Source organism: Poeciliopsis prolifica, unplaced genomic scaffold (genome assembly GCF_027474105.1).
Source record: "Poeciliopsis prolifica strain line A6 unplaced genomic scaffold, Auburn_PproV2 SCAFFOLD118, whole genome shotgun sequence".
Taxonomy (NCBI): domain Eukaryota; kingdom Metazoa; phylum Chordata; class Actinopteri; order Cyprinodontiformes; family Poeciliidae; genus Poeciliopsis; species Poeciliopsis prolifica.
In genome coordinates, this window is record NW_026562493.1 from 293,000 (window position 1) to 313,478 (window position 20,479).

Here is a 20,479-nt window from a genome sequence, read left to right on the forward strand (position 1 = left end):
GACGCTCCCTGCTGAGCTCCTTCAAAGGCAGCCATTTGTGTCGCAGTGAGAGCCGACGCTTCAGCCAAAGCTAGCCAAACCGAAACAGTGGCGCAAAGGAGGGGAGGGAGAGAGAGTTTTGGCAAACGGGACAGAGAAAAACGTGGAAGAGAGAGAGAAAAAAGAAATAGGCATGAAGAAGAAACCCCAAGCTGATTAATAATTGAAGAGAAAGCCAAGCTCACAGGTAGAAGCAGATATGAAATGTGAACATCAGAGAGAGATGCCTGCATCAGCCCCTGCCACTCTCACACAAACTCCAGCTTCATTAAACCAACGCTGGATTTGGTGCCATGATGGGTGTGGGCTATGCTCATATAACACAACTTCACCAGGAGAGAGCAGGAAGTTCAAATAAAAAATTTAAAACCAAAAACAATGCTTTGATGTGATCCACTTGTTGTCCTTTAAAGCTTTCTGTGTTTGTGACACGGTGCCATGTGCACTGAGGCGGATCTGATCTAAAGATTAAAAATAAGCTTTTCAGGTGGAAGAGTCTATAATTAAGACCAGGCATGTGTTAATGACCAGACGTTGTCTAAATGTGGTTGGTCTGATACCGGGTCAGTTAGCTGAGGATGCTGTCTACAAGGCTCAAAGTGAAACATGAGAATCCTGGATCATGTTTGGACTGGTCCTCCATAAACGGACCGGGCCAACAGTGAGCCAGGACCAGAACATCACTGCCAGGCTGCAGACAACCAATCAGTAAACAGGCAGAAATGCACAAAGGAATGGGATCAGGATCAAAGTTAACCCTTCACTGGACAAGTGACCCCCATACCTGAAGGCATTCCAGTGAAAACACTCTTTGTTGTGGCTGCTGTTTTAACATCAATCTGTTAAGAAACATAACCTGTTAATGTGGTGCATCTGTACACTTGCTTATATATAACTAAAATAATCTGATTTATGAATACAGGACTTAATTATGTCTTTTATTAATACTCTTCTTTACCTTGAGCTTCTTCTAGAGGTTGTGATGTCATTATGGAGAATATCATATCAAACCAACTTTATGAGCTTTAAATCATGCAGCATCAAAAATACAGCTGCAGTGTTTCTTTGATTCTTTCATGTTTGAAAAATCTTTGAATCTCCTGTGGCAACCATTCAGGACACCTACCATATTTTTCGGACTATAAGCTGCTACTTTTGGAGATATCAGTGGCTTACAGCCCTTTGTGGCTTATGTATGTTGGTTTCCAGTTTAATTCAAAAAATTTGTAGCTCCAGCTCATAGCATGGTGCGCTCTGTACTCTGGAAAATATGGTAAATGTTTAGCTACAAAAAGCACCACCTAGTTATGCTCAGCTCCTGCAGACTAGTGGCGGCTGTTGGAACTGTCCATCTGTTACCTCTCAATCCATTGCTGCTAAAGACATGAATGATCCCCTCAGCTGTCACGATGACACCAGTTTCCTCCACTGAGTTACATGTGTGTACTATCAGAATAACAGTTTTGGATTTAAGCTACAGAATATTTGGATGTCTCCGTAAAACAAATCTTTATGTCGAATCTTTTCAACTTAAATTTGATTCTGGAGCTGGGCAGCATGTGTTTTTCAAAAAGAATCTTTGGTGAGTAGTTTTTTTTTTTTTGTCCTATTTTACTTTAATAAAGGGAATTAGAACTATAAACTGCAGAAAAACACCTACACAGTAAAAGCTGCTTGGTTGGAAGTGAAATCAGCATCTGGTCATGTGACTGTCTGTTTGTTTGTCAAACTACAAAGTATTTTTCCTCCAAGTGGTTCACTTGATGTTCCTGTCTTGTGAAACACTTTGAATTATGAATGGGGCACAACACACGCCCCTCATAGAAAGTAACCTTTCTATGAGGATAATTTTGCATCTTGTTGCATTAATATGTCTGTTACGTAATCGACACATCTGTAATGTACAGACCAGCGTTCATATTCTGAAGAAAAAAGCAGGCATGCATTTACTACTAATCACCAGAGCTGGTGAACATTTACAGCTAAAACCTTAAAACCCTGTTCTCTCTCAACTCTAACTTTGGTTTGGGATTTGGGGCGACGAATGACGGCGCTGTCATGGTAACTGGCCGCTGTAATGGCACCACCCATGGCTCCATCATTATTGTGACCATTATAGCATTAGATGGCATCGGAGGGGGCCGACTTCACAGGCTCATGATTCATTTACCAGCTCTGAGATATTCGGTGGAGCCGCGGCGAAGGGGGAAATTATCAAGTGATAACACAGACAATTAGCCAGTTTCATTCTGATTAAGGCAACAAGAGCTGAAGGGGAACCAATGTGGCTTGAGATAATAATCGATATCAGTGAAGCTATTCCTCAGGATCATCAATGAGATGGAGCGCAGCTGTAGACATTAAAACAACAAAAAGGAAGAGGGAAATGGAAGAGTCTCCTGGCAGTGGCTGAGCAACGATCTGCTTCCTGAAGCAAGTTCAGATCAGCAGGTCCAAAACCACCATTGATTTTGGCATCTTGATGCCAACTTAGAGCTCGGCGTCACCACGGAAATACAAAAACGGCTTAGCTCTGCTCAAATGGTTCCACGTCCAAGATAATTGATTCTTCCTGATCCCATTTCAATGGTTGTGTGTGTCAAACTGCATCTGGAGATGATGAAAACGAGAAAGAAGACAGAGAAAAGGTAAAAACAAAAAAAGAGGAGGGAGGAGAAATGTTGTGACGCCGCTAAAACCTGAAGCTGTTTTTGTTCTCTGCCGGATGCAGCCAAAGTCTTTGAAATGGCAGCAACAATTAAAACTGCTGCTCACAAGCTCTCTTCCGTCTTCTTCCCTCGGTTCACTCCCCAACACAATTTTTAAAGGTAAACAACTCCTGGGCAGATTGGTGTGAAGGCAACAGATGCCCGCCCCCCCACCCCAAACAGGCAGCGTAGAGTCGCTGGCGATGTGGTACAGGAGCCGATGATGGCGCAGCCTCCCATCGTCCTCATGGGTGCTGCTTTGATCCGACTCCCTTTGCCTCCCTCGTATTAAAACATTTATGTATCATATTAACGGCTGGAGAAAGGAGGCGCAGAGAAAAAAGACTGTATTTGCATAAAGTAAAAAGGTGAACCCGCAGGCTGTGTCTGCCTACCGCTCAACACTTATCACAAGCAGAAGGTAAGGCAAAGGCTCTTTGTGTTATTTTGTTTTTTCCAGCTGAGAACATTACAACTCTTCAAAATGCAGACAAGCAAAAACAGCATGCAGGGACAGCGAGATAAGCTGGGAATTTCTGCATCTTGACAAGTGTCTATCAGAGCTGGGGAGAAAAAAAATCTGTTTGTCGAATCCAAACAGCCAATTTTATCAACAGCGGGTTTCAGAAAGGACTCCCTCAAAATGACACACACAAAGGAGACATTGTTGTGAATTTTGAATTTTTGAAGCTGCAGCCTGAAAAAATTTAAGGAAAGGAAGAAAGAATGTAAAGGGCTAAAAATACACAAAAAAGGCTTAATGCACAAGTTTTCCTGGTTTTAACATGTTATGACCACCACATCCAACGGGTTTCAATTACATTTTATGTGATAGACCATCATTCTGTGATGAGAAAAAAGTAAATAAAAAAATAAAATAAAATAAAAAAATGGTTCCATGAAAGTCGTGTAGAAGTTTAAAGCAGAGTTTAGCTACAAAACAATGAGAACATCTCACAAATCAATTATCTGAAAATGGCCCACCAGTAAACCTGCTAAGACAGAGAAGCTACTGAGACGTTCAGAGTAACTAGTTCAGTTCCATTGAGAACCAGAACTACCAACATGTTACATTTCCAGCTGGTGTGATTCGCACTGTGCTGAATCTGCCCTGCGACAAACGAATCAAACGAACTGAAAACCTCCTCGCCTGCGGGACGCTGCAGCAAGACAAGAACCTCTGAAAGAAACATGAAAACTACCAGAGAAGACACAGAGCGCAACTTCCTTGTTCACAAAAGTAAACCAGAATGGAGAGTCGACAGATTTTAGCGGTTGGAGGATTTCTCGTTTGACCATGAGCCATTCCTCCTCCTAGCGCCTGGCTAGCATGTTTGTTTTGGTTGTATTTACTCAGAATGCCATGTGCTGTCGTCCGCTTCCTGCTTTTGGAGCAATCTCTGGTCTGCTCGGTATTTGGATCACATCAATGTTTACTCCAACCGAAGCCAGGCCTAGATTTTTAGAGTTTGGTTCTTTGGTCCGCATCAGTTTGATTTCACATTCACAAATCCCCGAACAAAGCTGACTCTGATCAAACGAAGTGGAGTTTGAATTTAACAGGACTGAGTGAATCCACCCCAAAGTCAGTATCTGTGGAAAGAGTGTTGACATTAACATAAATATTGTGTCTAATTTGACTGATCTGAAGCTATTTTGCAAGAAATAAAGATCAAGATTTTGCTCTACAAAGCTCTGACTTAAAGATGGATGAACTCAAATCCATAGCAGACAAGACAAAATTATGAAAATAGATTACTAAACACAAAATAGACCAAAATGAAAATGGGACTGTCAAAATGCTGATCGAGTAAGGGTAAAAAACACAGAACAGTGTCCTTACTCTACAAATATCTGATAGAAAATAGAGGCTCTAATACATTGGATATTTAAAAAAATGGGAAATGGAATTGGAAATTCTGCTAACGGAAGACAACTGGTTGAATATCTGGAAGACCCAAACTACGACATCTTCTTCCAGAATTTGGAGAGAACATTGTTGGAAGAATATAATCCAATTTTTTAAAATACCCAAAATTACCAGTAAATTCAAATCTACTGTTCAACCGTGTTGGAGAGATTGTGGAGCACATATTTTTTGGCTTTGCCCTATAATTACACAATTCTGGAACGAAATACACAAAAAGATTGTAATAATATTAGGTTACACAATACCTAAGACTGGTCTGGTTTTAGATCTTGGCCTTTTGGACGATGTACTTAATACTGACTGCTATTTGTTTAAAATTCTGTTGGTGATAACTAGGAAGTGGTGCCAATCTGAACCTCCCACCACAAAGGAATGGATACAGACTGAACTCTTTATTTGAGATGGAGATTCTAACACATAGACTGAGGACACAAGAAGAGCAATGTCAGGATAAATGGGGAAAATGGACAAACATCACATCAACGCCACAGGACTAATTTTGGGTAGGAACGGTCTCCTTTGTGTTACTAAAATAAGAGTCTCCCTCCAGTTTGTAATATTTGCTTTGATTGGTCTGTATTTTTTGTCTCTTATCATTTCTAAGTATTGTTTGACTTTTCTTTTTGAATGTACTCTAAAAATTTCAATAAAAATAAAGTTATAAAGAAAAGAAAATGAATTACTATGCCTATGTATGGGCCTATGTCAAAGGAAATGTTTTTCAATAAGAATGCAACAAGAAATTCACATTTTAGGAGTTTTTCCCTTAAGTTCTTATTTAAAATCCGCTATGAATATCTACACCAGGTTTTTAACAGTAACTAGCTTCATGATGCTCATTCTTCATGTTCAATATTTATAGAAAAGATTTACCTCATTCTACAAATTGGATTTCTTTCGTAATTTGTTTTAAAATTTGAAAACAATAAATTTGACTTTCATTTTGTTAGCTTTCATAATAAAACATTTTATGTTGCACATGCGGATTAATTACTGCAAAAACAAAATCCTCTCAAGTGGTTTTGGTCCAAATGTCTTAGCTAACTTGAAATAAAAGTAAATTAACTTACAAGCAACTTTTCAGCAAGATATGGAAAAAATATTTTAATCAATAATTCCTTAATATCAGTGATTCATTACTAGTTCCATTTGCAGATTATTACATATAAGTGAAATAATCTGCTAGTGGAACAAGTAATTTTCCATCGATATTAAGGAATTAAGACAAACTTGAATGTCTTGCTGAAAAGCTGCTTAAAAGTTAGTTTGGTTTTATTACAAGTGAATCAATATATTTCCACTAAACCTGAATAAAACTACTTGGTAAGATTTAGTGTTTTTGCACTGAGGTCAGTTTGATTTTGTAGACTGGGGGGCAAAAGTAGCCTTTTGAATAGAAAAGGCTGTTGACTCCCTGGACTGTCTGTGAACATTCCAGTAAAATATAGTGAGGTTGCAACATTGAAAAATCTGAAATGAGTATAAATATATTTGTAGTTCTCTGTAGAAATCAGAACTGCCCTGACCCACACGCAGGTTGTTTCTGCCGCCGTGTGAGCCTGCAGGGCACCCTGGCTGCTGTCGCTTCATCTCTCGCTGATCTGCAGTCCTGTTACTTGATTAGCAGTAACAGGACTCGTTACTCCAAGTCCACTACCCCAGAATCCACGAGTATTTTGTGAGTCCAATCACAAGCATGTAGGGGGAGATGCTCATCAAATAAACATGCAAACGATCAGATATTCTGCTCTCGACACTTAAGGTGACTGATTTTCCCCCCCGTCTTTTCTGCCTCACAAGCTCTTTGTCAATAACGATGTGTCTACTGCCAAGTGATATTCCGTTAACCTTCAGAGGCGACAGGCGACGTATTTGAAGGGAAGGCTCGTATTTGCCTGAATTTCTCTGTATGGCAGTTGCATAAACTCACACTAAGCTGCCTTCAAATAAAGGGACAAAAAAGCCATGAAAAAAGTATCTGCATCAACAAAATCCACTCCTGTTATATGTTCATTCTGTCTCTTTTCTATCAATGTGCTCGTCAGATACTCTGTTTCCTTTGCTTCAGTCTCAGGAATCTCAGCTCCCATTTTTTCCTGGCCAACAGACTCCTCTCTGCTCCTCATTTCAATAATAGATAAACTTTTTATGTATTATATCCAATGTAAGATTTGTGCACTAACAAGCTTCAGAGTTACAGCGAGGCACTCTGCATGTCCTAAGCCAGGGGTACTCAAAACGTCGATCGCGATCTATTGGTCGATCGCGATCTACTGGTCGATCTACTGGTCGATCTACTGGTAGATCTCTGCAGGACGCTGAGAGCAGCACTTCCTCTTCTGACTTTTCAAAATATTCACTAAAATCCAAAACGTTTGTAGCTTCATTAAATAATAATAAAGCCTGAAACCTGATATCGTAACGGACTGAATGTTTTTAACTTAATCTTTGCTCGGCTTGCGGGGCGCAGGCGGTTGCCACGGCAACGGGTGTGCTTAACAATAAAGAGAGAGAGAGAGTAAAAAGGTGCGAGTGGTTCTGAGTTGTTCGGGTTATTCTACTTTGTTTTCCTTCGCTGTGGTTCATCACAGCCGCTGGAGTTTCTGAACATTCAATAAACGACAAACTTGGACTAATGACCTCATTCGTTTACAGTAAACGTCACAACCAACATCAAATAGGACACATATATTTGTTTAAGTTTTAACAAACAAATGGCTTCTACCACAATAATTGTGTCAAATTACATTAATTATATCCCAAAATCAGAAGATTTGCCTTTACCTCTACAGAGCTCTTTGGTTCCTCCTATCAGGCTGCAGTTTCGCATATTGACGTCATCAAAACAAATTTCGGATATACCATAACTGACTGACACCTGCTGGCCTCAGGTTTGCAACCAAACTTAAGGCCTGACACTGGGAGTAACCTGCTCCCAGTGTCAGAATCTCACTGAGGAAGAAACTGCATTAGGTTTTCTATCACTTTATCATTTCTGATATAACTGATGTATATTGGAAATGATGTATATGATGTGAATTAGTCAATAGGGTTTCATTTATAATTTGTATGTCTTCATGCCATGAGGTAGATCTCAGCCGGCTAGTGAGAGAAAAAGTAGATCTTGGTCTCAAAAAGTTTGAGCACCCCTGTCCTAAGCTGATTCAAAGCTGAACTGAATAAGCACAAAAATAATCAGACTTTAAACCAACTGTAGAAAAAACAGCTAGTAACACTGTTGAGGGGTTGTGAATATGACACCGTCATAAACATAACACGACACCTGTCATGAACATGAGTCAGTCTTCATAAATAGTTATGACTGTTGTCATAAAGTGTCATTCTGTAAATCATGACACTTTTAATACAAAGTTGACATTATTCAAATGTCTTTCATTAAACTTGAAAAATTATGTAGTGTATGTTATTAAAGCTAAAGTAATACTTTTATAGCAAATTTATGTCAAATCATGATTTCTTGGTCAATGTCAAGTTGTTATAACAAAGCTTCAGAGGGGAAGTAAGCCAAGATAGGAAAAAGAAAGAAAAGATTTAATGAAGTATCAACTTAATTTTAATAGCAAATTGATTTCATACAGAAGTTGCCACACTTACCAAATTGATAACGAAACATTTTAAGCAGAGCCTTTTAAAATAAACACCTAAAATGAATCTGTGTCGATTTCACATGAATTCTAAAAACCTTTTTTATAGTTTCAGTCGTGCTATGAGCTATCCATCCCAAATTAATGGGTTAGGTTTTATTTAAAGGTATCGGAGTGAAGGAGGCTAAATACAAATCAAGTCGTCCTTTAAAAAAACGAAACAACAAATGATGAACAAGCTGATAAAGTGGTTCTGCTTTGGGATATACTGCTGAACCTTGAATCTGGTATACAAAAATAAGAGTTTCTTCAATCAGAGGCGTTTTCAGATTCATTGCAACACCAGCTGTGTTTCCATTAACCAAAAAAAATGCACAAACTGAAACTACAAAAATACATTTGCTTACTGGAAACACGCCCATTTCTAAAACCCACATTTTTCTGTAAACAGTTTTTGTGTTTGAATGAAATGCTTTTTAATTCATATCAGGTGAACTAAGTGTATTTCACAAAACTGCAATGGAAACATTTATTTTGCATCACGAGTCATGTGATCAAAAACTGGATGTTACTACTGGCAGAAACTGCAAAGAAGACAACAGCAAGTGGTAGCAGGATGAGGGGTTTTCAGACAATGTACAGCTGGCTCCACCAGATCTCTCACAGGATCACAGTTCATAAAAAGTTGTGGAATTGAATTCATAGTTCTTATGTAAAATTAGTGACTACAGTACAGTACAAACTCCAGTCCTCAGGGCCGCTGTCCTGCAGGTCTTAGATGTGCTGGAATGAAATGGCTTGTGTAGATCCTCCTCGTGTAGATCAGTCCTCCAGAGCCTCAATGACCTAATTATTCTATTCAGGTCGTGCAGCAGAGGCACATCTAAAGGTTGCAGGACACCGGCCCTCGAGAGCTGAAGTTTGAGATCCCAGATCTACAACTATTGAAGAAAACTGCATGAGTTACAACAACATGTAATTTTCCCATTGGATTAAATAATGTTTTTTTTTTTAAAGGAAATTAATTTAGACATTGACAGTAAAAATTGTTGAAAACTATGTACATTTTCCATCTACTTCCCAATGATACTCCTATTTTTGGTGGAGCAAAATGTTGAGAGGAGCATGAATTATAAGCAAGGAGACAGAAAATGACTAAATAAAACATGTAAGCAGTTGTCATGTCCTATTCTGGTCTGATGATGACAAAGAGAGTTTTGAGCAGCTCGTCATCCAGAGCTGGACACCCATGTGGTCCTCTGTGACTCACATCCTGCAGTGTCCTTCATCAGCTCACCTTCTCTCTGCCTGAACGCCAGCTAATCAGCTAAATGCCATGTGGTGTTTACGTCTTTATAAAGTGAAAAGCCTCAAATAACAATCAAACTGTTTTTGGGAGGAGAACAAAGAGCTCACATGCTCTTCGTTCTTGCATCACTCTTGGAGAGTGTGAGTCCAGAGGATGACATTAGATGCTGTCACCCAAGTGAAAAAAGATTCACGGCTCTGTCAGATGAGGACAAATTCATCCGTTTGACAGATGGCAGAGTGATCGATCAATCCCGTCACATGCAGCACTCAAGCCAATGAGACGAGAGAACAAAGAGAAAAAGATCATTATTTATCTGATCGTGTCATTTAATATGTGTGATTCTTTTGCAGTGAACTTTTTCTTTTCCACTTTTCTCATGAACAAACCGACCACAGATGAAGCAAAGGAATTCTAGTTTGTAGTTTAAGCATGGACTGTTGTAAGTTCTGGGATGAGACATGTCATCATCTTTTACACCATAAATCAGGGTACCTGCACTTATTTTTTTCTTAATGTGGCAAATAGTAATCTGTGTACGATAGTAAAGAGAAATTCCGTGTCAATTTCTCCTCAATAAAAAGTCTATTGGCTGCCTGTTAAATATTCAGAAATCAGAAAAGGCAGTCACTTTTCTGATGTGACTGCCTTACAGTCACATCAGTACCGGATGAATTAGCCGGCTAATTCTTAGCTGCTAAATCTTAGCCGCTAATTCTTAGCTGCTAAATCTTAGCCGCTAATTCTTAGATGCTAATTCTTAGATGCTAATTCTTAGCCGCTAATTCTCAGCCGTTAAGCTAATTCTTGTATTACTACTTATTATAAACTGCAGGTGTTACCATGGCTACTGGTAACGTTCACTGCCTACTTCCAGCTAACAACCATGCAGCTAACTTGGATTAACGTCAACTTGTTAGTAAAGGCTAGCTACAGAAAACATGGCTAACAACAAGCTAACATTAGCTTTTCAGTCTTAGCTTCACTTTGTAAGAAGAACATAGAAGTTTGATCTTGATGCTGAAATAGAATCTGCCTTGAATCAACTTTGTGTTTATTTTAGGCCCAACAGTTTGAAACATTTGTTCCCCTGTTTGACCTATTTATTTAAAACTGTGCATTCATGTTTTAGCTAACAGTCATGTCAGCATGACATGACATGAATAATGAAATACTAGTTATGAAAATTAAACTAGTATATTTTTTAGCTCTTGAAAGTACTATGATAGCAATATATAATATTACTGTAGTCAAGCTAATAATGAATTTAAAAATAAATGTTAGTTTGCTTCTAAATAATAAAACTATGCATTAAGTATCTTGAAATAGTTTTTACTACCATCCATTGGTGAAGTGATAGGGATGTCGACATGAGTTCAGATGTATCCTAATGCATTCACTTGATTTGTCATTGTGTGCTTTGAGTCAGACTGTGTGTGTGACTGTTGTGTCCACATTGTCTTTAGACTTCCTATAAAGTTTTCAGTAATTACATGACGGCGTACTCTTGACACTTTATTCCTGAGGTTGTTAGTCAAACATTTTCTTCCTTATTAAGGTTATCATTTCATCACCATATGGAGCATGTCTAGCATGAACAGAGATGACATTTTCCTCTCTGTAAACCAAGTTTCTGTGTCATTCCTGATGCACGACACACAACAATTTTGCTGACAAACACATACTGAAATTACAGTGTTAATGGACTACAGAAATCATACATTGTACCATTAAACAGGGGTCATTGTGTTGTTTTCTTGTATTGCCGCCATACATTATGAGAAGAGAAGCTCAGCACAGAAAACCTAGAAACGTTTCCCACTGAATACAGCGCAGCATTTCCTGTCACATGATCCCTGTTCCGTATTAATGGAGTCCTTACAGGCTACGTTTTTAGGGGGAGAAGACGAGCAAAAAGGAAGAAAAAGAGAGTTTGCACATGTTCATCACCAGAATGCTGTCACCTCTGTTTTTGCATGAATATCATCTGTGTGAATGTTCCACCAGCCTCTGCGGGCTCTGACGTCTGCCACGTTTGATGCTTAATTAAAAGCATATCAGGAAGAGAAGGGAGCTTTGTGGTTTGTTGCACTGCGTTTTGAAAAATATGCTAATTTCTATAAAAATGCACTAACAAAACATACTAGCAGTCGCTGACGGCTGAGAAATACAGGAAGGCTGAACGAGAGGAAGAAAGTGGTTAAACAAATGAGGGTTGAGTGGAACTGAAACATCATTTGGCAGAAATAATCAAACAGGGGACAACATACATGTGCCGCCACTACCATTTCCACTCTTTAATTTATTCCGGCAGCCAAATAATGCAAATGAGCGGTGCTTGTTGGCGGCCCTGACGACTGCAGATAACTTTGGTTTCCATCTACGCCCCAATCTGCCTGAGGATGGAGCAGTGCTCCCTGATCAGCTGGTGCCACTGTCGCAACAATAAGCAAACACTCAATTCTTAGAGCTAAACATGGCACTGTGCGTCTGCTGGATGAACTTCCTGTTGAGGTGATGTGACATCACAAAGCATCAGCAGATTCATCATGAAGCTGAAGCTTTTGGCGTTGGGATGCTTCCAGTTCTAGAGATTTCCCACATGATGAAAGTGATTGGACAAAAAAAAAGTAGATTTCAATGGCTTTCTGTGACTTTATATTAACTATTGCAGCTGCAACCTGGTCCCATCAGGAAAACCATGTGCACTCTGAATCAAACAAATCAAAAAGATACAAAAAGTACTGACTCCCTGACAGGTTTTGATTTATTTACAGTAAATAACGGAAATGCTATTGGTTAAAGATAATATGCATAAAACCAATATACGTCGGAAAAAAGGTAATCACCCCTATGGAAGACCATTAGGCTCACTGAAAACAAAACTATTCAGGCTTTCTTTCCTCAGATTCCTCACTTTAATCTTCTGACAAAAAAAAGTTCATTTTTCCCAGTGGTCCTAATCCTCTTCCATACCCCAAACAATGGTTCTCTAATACACACATGATTCAATTTGAATCTGGAAAGCTACAGGAACCATTATAGGCAATAAAAAAGATCCTAAAATCTTCCAGCGTTGCTCTGCAGAGGCAGCGAGAGAGAATGCAAATGTTAGCTCAGTTTGCTCTGGACTTCTTCTGGGGGATTTTCATCCTAGCCTCCCAGTAAAATGTCTGGGAGTGAAGCCAGTGAGGCCAGGTTCAAGTGCAGCAGCAGAGCATCCAGAGCCGCTACAGCAAACGGCTGGAGTTCTGCTGACCTCTCAACTCAGCCATATTCTGGATTCACTCAAATCCACCTGGTGATCACTCCAACTTTGAGATGGGGAATAATAAAATTCACTCATCCTTCTCAAAGTGTTGTTTAAAAAAAACAGATTTTCCAAAGCATGCTTTTCTAGTAAGGTTTTTCCAGTAAGTTCTCCTGAGAGCGCTAAGCAAACAATTTCTTTCTTTTTTTTTTTTTTTAGTTATAAAAGTGCAACTTCCTCAGAAAGACCAACGTTTCATGAGAAAACGATAGAAACCTGTCTCACATCTCACTTGGATAGTTTCTGTGAACTCATGCTACATATAGGCTGTAAGAAACTTTGCTAAAACTATAAACATGATGAACTTTGTTAGATGTTTGGACCCAAAAGTAACACAGCTGATCTTACTTTCAGAAAAAACGGGAAGATTTGCTATGGAGCTAGCAAAGTCCAAATCACCAAACTAAATCACCAAAAAACATATAACAACAAAATGTATGTATATTTTGAATCTTCAATTCAAAAACGATTTTTTGGACAAATTATAGAATGAAAAACAACAAAGATAAGTATTGATTTTGTTATTTAGATTATTGCACTATCAGATTTATGCAAAAATGCTTTTAGATTTATTTTAGCCTTCTAGACATTTCTGGAACTTGCTTAAATGAGTCATTCTTTAAAAATGTGGACACTGACATTAGCGTTAGCTGCTACATGTTTAACATTGACATGCTATTTCAGGCTTCAGTTGCTTCACTGCGAGGCTAACTCCTTTTTGCACAACATTCACACAATGTTTTCAACAGTCCAATCAGATCATTTTTGAAGCAAAATTAACAATCAGTGAGCCGAGAGAAGCAGCTTCATTGTCCATCTCTGTTAATGGATGTCTCTGGTGTGTCAGGTTTATGGGTGTACCACAAGCACGCAGTTGGAGTGCGGGGGGAGGGGTGAGGGTTGGGGAGGGGGTGTAACGTGTTAAATTTATTTAAATTTATCAAATATTTCTTAAGGTGTTAAATATGAAATATTAGGAAGTATTTCATTGATTCTGCTAGAATTCTTTCAGTTTGTGAAATTGAAGCCATTTGTTTCCACAGAGGTTCGAAGAAGCAGCCTGCACGGCTGAAGTCAGTGGCTTGGAGGAGTAAGTGAATACTTTTGGTAATCTATCATCTCAGACAAAAACATTATATTTGTTCAGAAAGCAACAACTCTTCTGTTTTCTGAAGTGCAGCAGGTTAGTTATCAATTTTATGGCCTCAGAGCTACTGAAAGTAATTAAATATTTGAATGAAATGTTAAAGTTTGGGCTATTTTCATCTGTGGCTGCTTTCGGTGGATCTAACATCTGTGTTCCCAAATGGTAGAAAACTAAGAGCTCTGCATCGATCGAGCAAGCCGGTCACATTTATCACACATTGCTGGTGATGAAGAGACGGACTCTGTATGGCAACAGCAAGGTGAGGAGCTGATGCACACCACAGCATGCAGCAATGAGAGGGTCAGAGGTGAGCGGCAGTTAGGCAGGCAGCAGCAGAAAAAATAAAACGTTCAACAGAAAATAAGAAACAGAGAGAGAGAGAGAGCAGGAGGAGGGAAGACTTCTCCAACCTCACAGTTCACGTCTTTACAGGAAGGTAAACAGAGGAACAGACATTAAGGACAAACACATGGAGGCAGATGGACTGAGAGAGAGAGGTGAAATAAAGGAAACAGTACAAGACCCCCTGCTGTTAGGTCCCCACGCAGAGAGGGGGAGGGCTTCACCCCTCTGAGTCCGCCTGATGAGGTCGACCCCGCGGTCCACCTGCGGCCCAGAGGACCGCCCACGCAGACACACAACAAAGACAAGACTGAGGCACTGAAACAAGAAAGAATACTTTTAGACAAGACACAGAGACAGAGACGAGGAGACCAGAGCAAGGAAGAGGATGAACGAAACATGAAGGTGGCGTTTTGGTTTGCTTGAACGAATGAAGCGTGGCGGGATGAGGAGATGGATGAGAGGTGAAGGCACTCTGATACTTTCTAGGGAATGGATATATTCTAGTTTATAGTACAGAACCCTCCACTCTCTGGAGATCGTCAAGCTAAGCAGCTCCAGAAAGTTCAGATGCACCCGCAGCCCGCCGGGCAGATTCAGACGGGAAACAGGTTGCAGAAACACAGGAATTGATGTTCACCGCCTATGGGCTCCACTCACCGCAGGGCCCTGGCTGCTTGGTCCTAATCAGGCTCTTGCTGAGGCACTCGGCCTTGCGGCGCAAGCAGTTGTTGGGGAAGGTGCGCCCGTCCACGCTGCACAGCGGCTTGTAGGTGTCATCACACTCGATGGGATCACAGGAGCAGCGGGCGCCGCTCTGCTCCACCACACACACGGCGTTGAACAGGCAGTCTTCTCTGCACGTCTCTGGAAGCAAAAGGAAAACAATGATGAAATGAACCGCTATCGGGGCAAACTGACTTCTTCTGCACCACCTGGACTTAATGCTTCTGGTTTTCAACCCCACTGGTGACCACTGGGAAGCGCTCTGCATCCTCTGGTTGATTTTCTTTACAGATTTGTTATACGTCTGTACGAATGCAGATAAGGCTGGATTTGGCAGTTGCGTGACGGACTAATCGCTGCAAAGGAAAAGGACAACGAATGTAAAAAAGAAAAATGAAACAATATTTAAATCTGGGAAGCGTTGAAACGTTGCCAGCAGTGTGAGCAGCCGAACTGCTGGGAAATAAATCAGTTTTTATCCAAACAGTAATAACATGTCAGGATAGACTGATGTCACCAGTGGGGTGTGGAAATGCTTCTCTTTCAGGAGCAAAGGTCAAACCTTCCAAAGACATACAATAAAAATATGAACTCAAGATTTTTGTTTATAACTGGCAGCAAAAGCAAAAAAACAACTGACACAGTTCTGTGAGTCATAAAGACATTTATGAAGAACCAGAAGACTTTTAGTAGCAGAAATATTTTATTCTAGAAAACACTAATGTCTTTATATCTGGACTTTCTACATAAAATCATAATAAAATTACATAATATAGCAGATGGATGGACGGACAGATGGAAATGAATAAACTTTTTACATTGGTTTCATTTGGGAGAATACATCATGAAATAGCTTTCATGATGTATTCTCATCTCTCTGACTAACTCAGTTTCATAAAAACTTCTCTCTACACCAATGATTCAACAAAAGCCCCCTAAACCATTAAACTCAAAGTTGTTCTATAGCTTTGAAGATAAAGTTTCCCAAAAAACTTTGACACAAAAACCCTAACCATTAGTCATAAAATAGAATTTTAGGGTTTTAAATTAAAATCAGACCATTATATTAGCAGGAATCTGCAGAAGGAATTAGGAGAAGCAGAAGGAATAGTGGTAATGTGAAACGGCACATTTGCTACTGAAGTGAGAAAATCCAATTTGAAGGGTGGCCTCTGTTCTGGAGGCGCTCGCCACACTTCCACGTTTATTTCACTCCTGATCAGTGGATTAAATTTGTACAGCCATCCAATTCCTTCTCCTCTTTTCCTTAAAAGCCTGTCATGCCACATTTAATTATGCCGCTGCTCTATCTGAGTGCGAGGGCTACGCGGATGTGCGATGTCATGCCTACAAGGCGAAATGGCCATTTTCATTAGTTACCAATTTGTAATTTGGTTTGGTATATGATTTCATGGATCTGTGTTTCAAATTGAATTATTCTTTTATTTGAAAAACGGGGCAGCACAAATGTGGAAGGGGTTGGAAGAAATAACTCATTCACTTGCTTACATGCATGAACTTGGTCACACCAATAAACACAAGCCAGCAGATCTGCTGTGGCTGAGGTCTATGTGCCCTGCAGCCTCGTCATCCTGTCAGGTAGAGCGGGAAGCACAGAGTGTCAAAAAATGGATATCAGCCTTCAGTGCAGCCTGAACCAGAGGACGCCCTGTACTTAGATCCATTCTTGTCTCTGGCAGTATCATAAGGTCTTAGTGCATTAGTGTTGCCACACGTTATGGGTGTAAACCTGCGCAGCAGTTCCACAGCGACAACACAACGCACAAATTGGATTTCCTCCGATGGCTATCAGGCGTACAGTAAAAGCTGACAGCTCTTTGTTGACTGAGGCTTAAACCCCATGTTCTAATAGCAAAGATAACAGCTTTTATCAGGCGGGACTGGAGGCCCATGATACAGCTGAGATACAGCGCAGACTCTGCAACCTCACCGTAATTTACCTCCAAATCAGCCACAGAAACACACCAACTTCTTCTCATCAAGTTTCACCCTTCAGTTTTACTTTTAGAAGGACAGATTTACTGTGATTGGCAAAATATGCACACCTCTGTCACCGCTTGCCACTTTACTGTGCCAAAATATAAAGCTGCAGTATGTAACTTTTCAAAAAACAGTTGTTTTTACACTTCACCATGTTGACAGTTTGTCATGAGATATTCTGTGAAAACATCGATATCCTCCATCTTCTCTCTGAGCTGCTGCTGCTGTCTGAAGAAATTCACCAAAAACAACCAATTAGAGCCAGGAGGAGGGGCTTAGAGCCATCAATCATCCTCATGCATTCGCTGCAACATCAAGATCTGTTAGCCACTGGCTCTGATTGGCTGTTTCTAGTCCACACTGGGAGAAATGGAAGGAGGTGGAGAAGATCCAATTTGTCACACATTGTCTCTCATTCAATAGATATGGGAAAATAACTTATAAAGTTACAAACTGCAGCTTTAATGTGATTTTATGTGATAGACCAAGACAAAGATGAGATGGATACAACTTTTCTCTTACAATTAACATCTGAATAGAGGAAGATGCATTTCTATGTTAAATTAATATTAACTGGAGCCACAATGGAAGGGCTTAGATCACAGCTCATTCAATGGCCTAGTTAAAGTCCAGATCTAAGTCTAAATAATAGTTGAAATTGATGTTGATAAGCTATCAAAACAACATGCAGCTTTAATTACAGAAACATTTGTTTTCTCAAAGTATTATCTCAGAGAAGCCTGAAAACAAATGCACACTGCTTTTTAAATGTATAATTATAATTTGTTTCTATCAAATAAAGCCAAATGAAATGGCATGAAAGCTTGTATTTTTAGAAATGTGCAAAAGTTCAGAGGGGAATTGAATGCTTTAGTGAAGCAATGTACTTGACACAGCTGAAAGTTGTTTTCTCTTTCTACAACAATGGCATTGTAAACATTTGTTCATCATGAGGCGATTCTCACGCCATGACAGAAATTCAAAAAGAAAAAAATGAGACAAATAAGTACGGGGTTTGTCCTGATATTCTTTCAGGCTGTTCCTCTTACCCGACTTTCTGCACGCTCCGGCGTGAATCTTCCTGAGGCTGATGCCCTTCTGCACGCCGGTGGCCATCATGGCGCACTCGCTGAGGTAGGTGTGACCGTCGCTGGCGCACAGAGGCTCGGATTCTGGTCGGCATGACTCTGGTGGTCTGTAGAGCTGCGGCTGGCGTGTGACGGCCTGGACTCGGCAGATGGTGTTGAGGCTGTTCTCGCTGTCTTTACATGGGTCTGTGGAGGCGGCGACAGGTTAGCATGTCAACAGTCATTACAGTACACCACCGCTGACAAAACACTTAAGATGCCGACCCAAAGGGCATCACTGACAGACTGAGCAGTGACAGTGACTCAGCTCGTTGTGGACCAGTAGAACTACTCACTAATAAATGGCTGTATTTATGAGTGGTTTTAATGGAAATTGATCAGAACATTAAATCAGGTTGCTGCTCTTTGGTCAGAATCAGAACTTCAGTGCTCAACCTTCACAGTTTTTAAAAAGAAACTAAACTAGCTGAAAGCAAAGCAGTTACCATAGTATCTACCACAACTTACTTCCTGTTTTAATGCTGATTCTGTCTGTTGGTTGTTTTTGTTGATGATGTTTTACTTGTTTTAGTAGAAATGTGTCTGCTGCCTGCGTTCTGTCTTGTGAATTGTGTAACATGTTTAGTTTTTTGCTCTTACTTGGACAAAGGATGAAATGTAGCTATTGTGCATATTTACACTGTGATGAATTATGGTAGTGTTGATTAATGTGCACTGCCCCAATCAAACAAATTAAATTAAATTTAAAATAACCTTGCACCATATTTTCTGGACTATAAGTCGCACCAGAGTACAAGTCGCATTTTTGAGGGAAATTTATTTGATAAAATCCAACACCAAGAACAGACATGTCATCTTGAAAGGCAATAAAAATAGAATAGAGGCAACAACAGGCTGAATAATTGCACAGTATGTTAATGTTACATGACAAACAACGACCTGAGAACGTGCCTGGTAAGTTAGCATAAGTGAGTTAGCATTAAGAGTTATAACTATAGCATAAATAACACGCTAGCAAGTTTAACAAACCATCCGTTTCTCTCCAAATCTCTAAACGCAATGAAATCTTCGTCCTCAATGTCGCTTTTTAACAACTCTGTTAACTCTGAATGCAGAATGACACAGGCCTAGAGCGCCCTCTTGCGGTTTAGTGTGAAAATAACATGTGATATGATCCATCCATCCATCCATTTTCTGAGATCCCTTCTCCCTAACGGGTCGGGAGGTGCTGGTGCTTATCTCCAGCGGCGTTCCGGGCGAGAGGCGGGGTTCACCCTGGACAGGTCGCCAGTCTGTCGCAGGGCGACACAAAGACAAACAGGACAAACAACCACGCACACACACCTAGGGAGAATTTGGGAAGGCCAATTAACCTGACAGTCATGTTTTTGGACTGTGGGAGGAAGCCGGAGAACCCGGAGAGAACCCAGCATCCACAGGGAGAACATGCAAACTCCATGCAGAAATAAGTTGCACCCCCGGCCAAACTATGAAAAAAACTGTGACTTATTGTCCGGAAAATACGGACTATTTTTCGTTTTAAAACAGCACTACCTTATATTAGCTGTCAGGGACAATTATCAAAATGACAGAAAAAATAAAACCTGCTGAAATAAATAAATTCTGAAGAGACTGATAGCTATGTCTAAAAAAAGGAAACAGATAGAAATGTTTCAGTAAGAACTGAGAGAATAAAACAGATGGCTAACTGTTAGCATCAACCATTAGAACAAAGCTCGAGGACATTTCAGTGTTTTTAAAGCAATCTGGACTGCAGCGTAAAATGTAACTATTTAGATCACTCTAACTGGACCCTACAGCTCCACCTACTGAAGATTTGTGGCTGACAGTGTTGTAGTCAAGACCACCTAACCCGAGACCAAGTCAAGACCAGAGCCTCACTGTGATCTGAAAGATTCACATCCCCATAAAAACATCTAGATATGAAACACTTTGAGCTGAAATAAATGTAACCAATATTAAAGAAACTCTTATTCTGCTTATCTAAAAAGATAACGCCCTGGGCATTTGCCCATGTCATTCATGTCAGAAATCACCACTGTCTGCACCATTTAACATAGCAATTGACGCAATGCCCTGACAGTAAACGACGCTCCACTATGAACACTGACCAAAGAGCTAAAAGCAAGAAGTAAACCAAGCACAAGGTGCTCACCATGACTGTTCTCACCCTGTCCCACTGCATGAATCCTGGCAGCACAATGCTGTAATATCTGCCATCATGGCAGACATGATAGCTGCCACTTTGAACGA

General features: G+C 40.1%; 1 protein-coding gene across 9 annotated transcripts in view; it reads right to left on the reverse strand.

Annotated features, from left to right (window-relative positions):
* The window catches only part of agrn (agrin), a 386,496-nt gene that overhangs the window by 114,417 nt on the left and 251,600 nt on the right, over nucleotides 1-20,479 (reverse strand). For all 9 annotated transcript variants that reach the window (XM_055024315.1, XM_055024310.1, XM_055024314.1 and 6 more), the window contains 2 exons: nucleotides 18,167-18,391; nucleotides 15,051-15,257 (listed from right to left, as the gene is read on the reverse strand). In XM_055024315.1, the coding sequence (XP_054880290.1) occupies nucleotides 15,051-15,257; nucleotides 18,167-18,391 (432 nt within the window). The remainder of the gene's footprint in view (nucleotides 1-15,050; nucleotides 15,258-18,166; nucleotides 18,392-20,479) is intronic.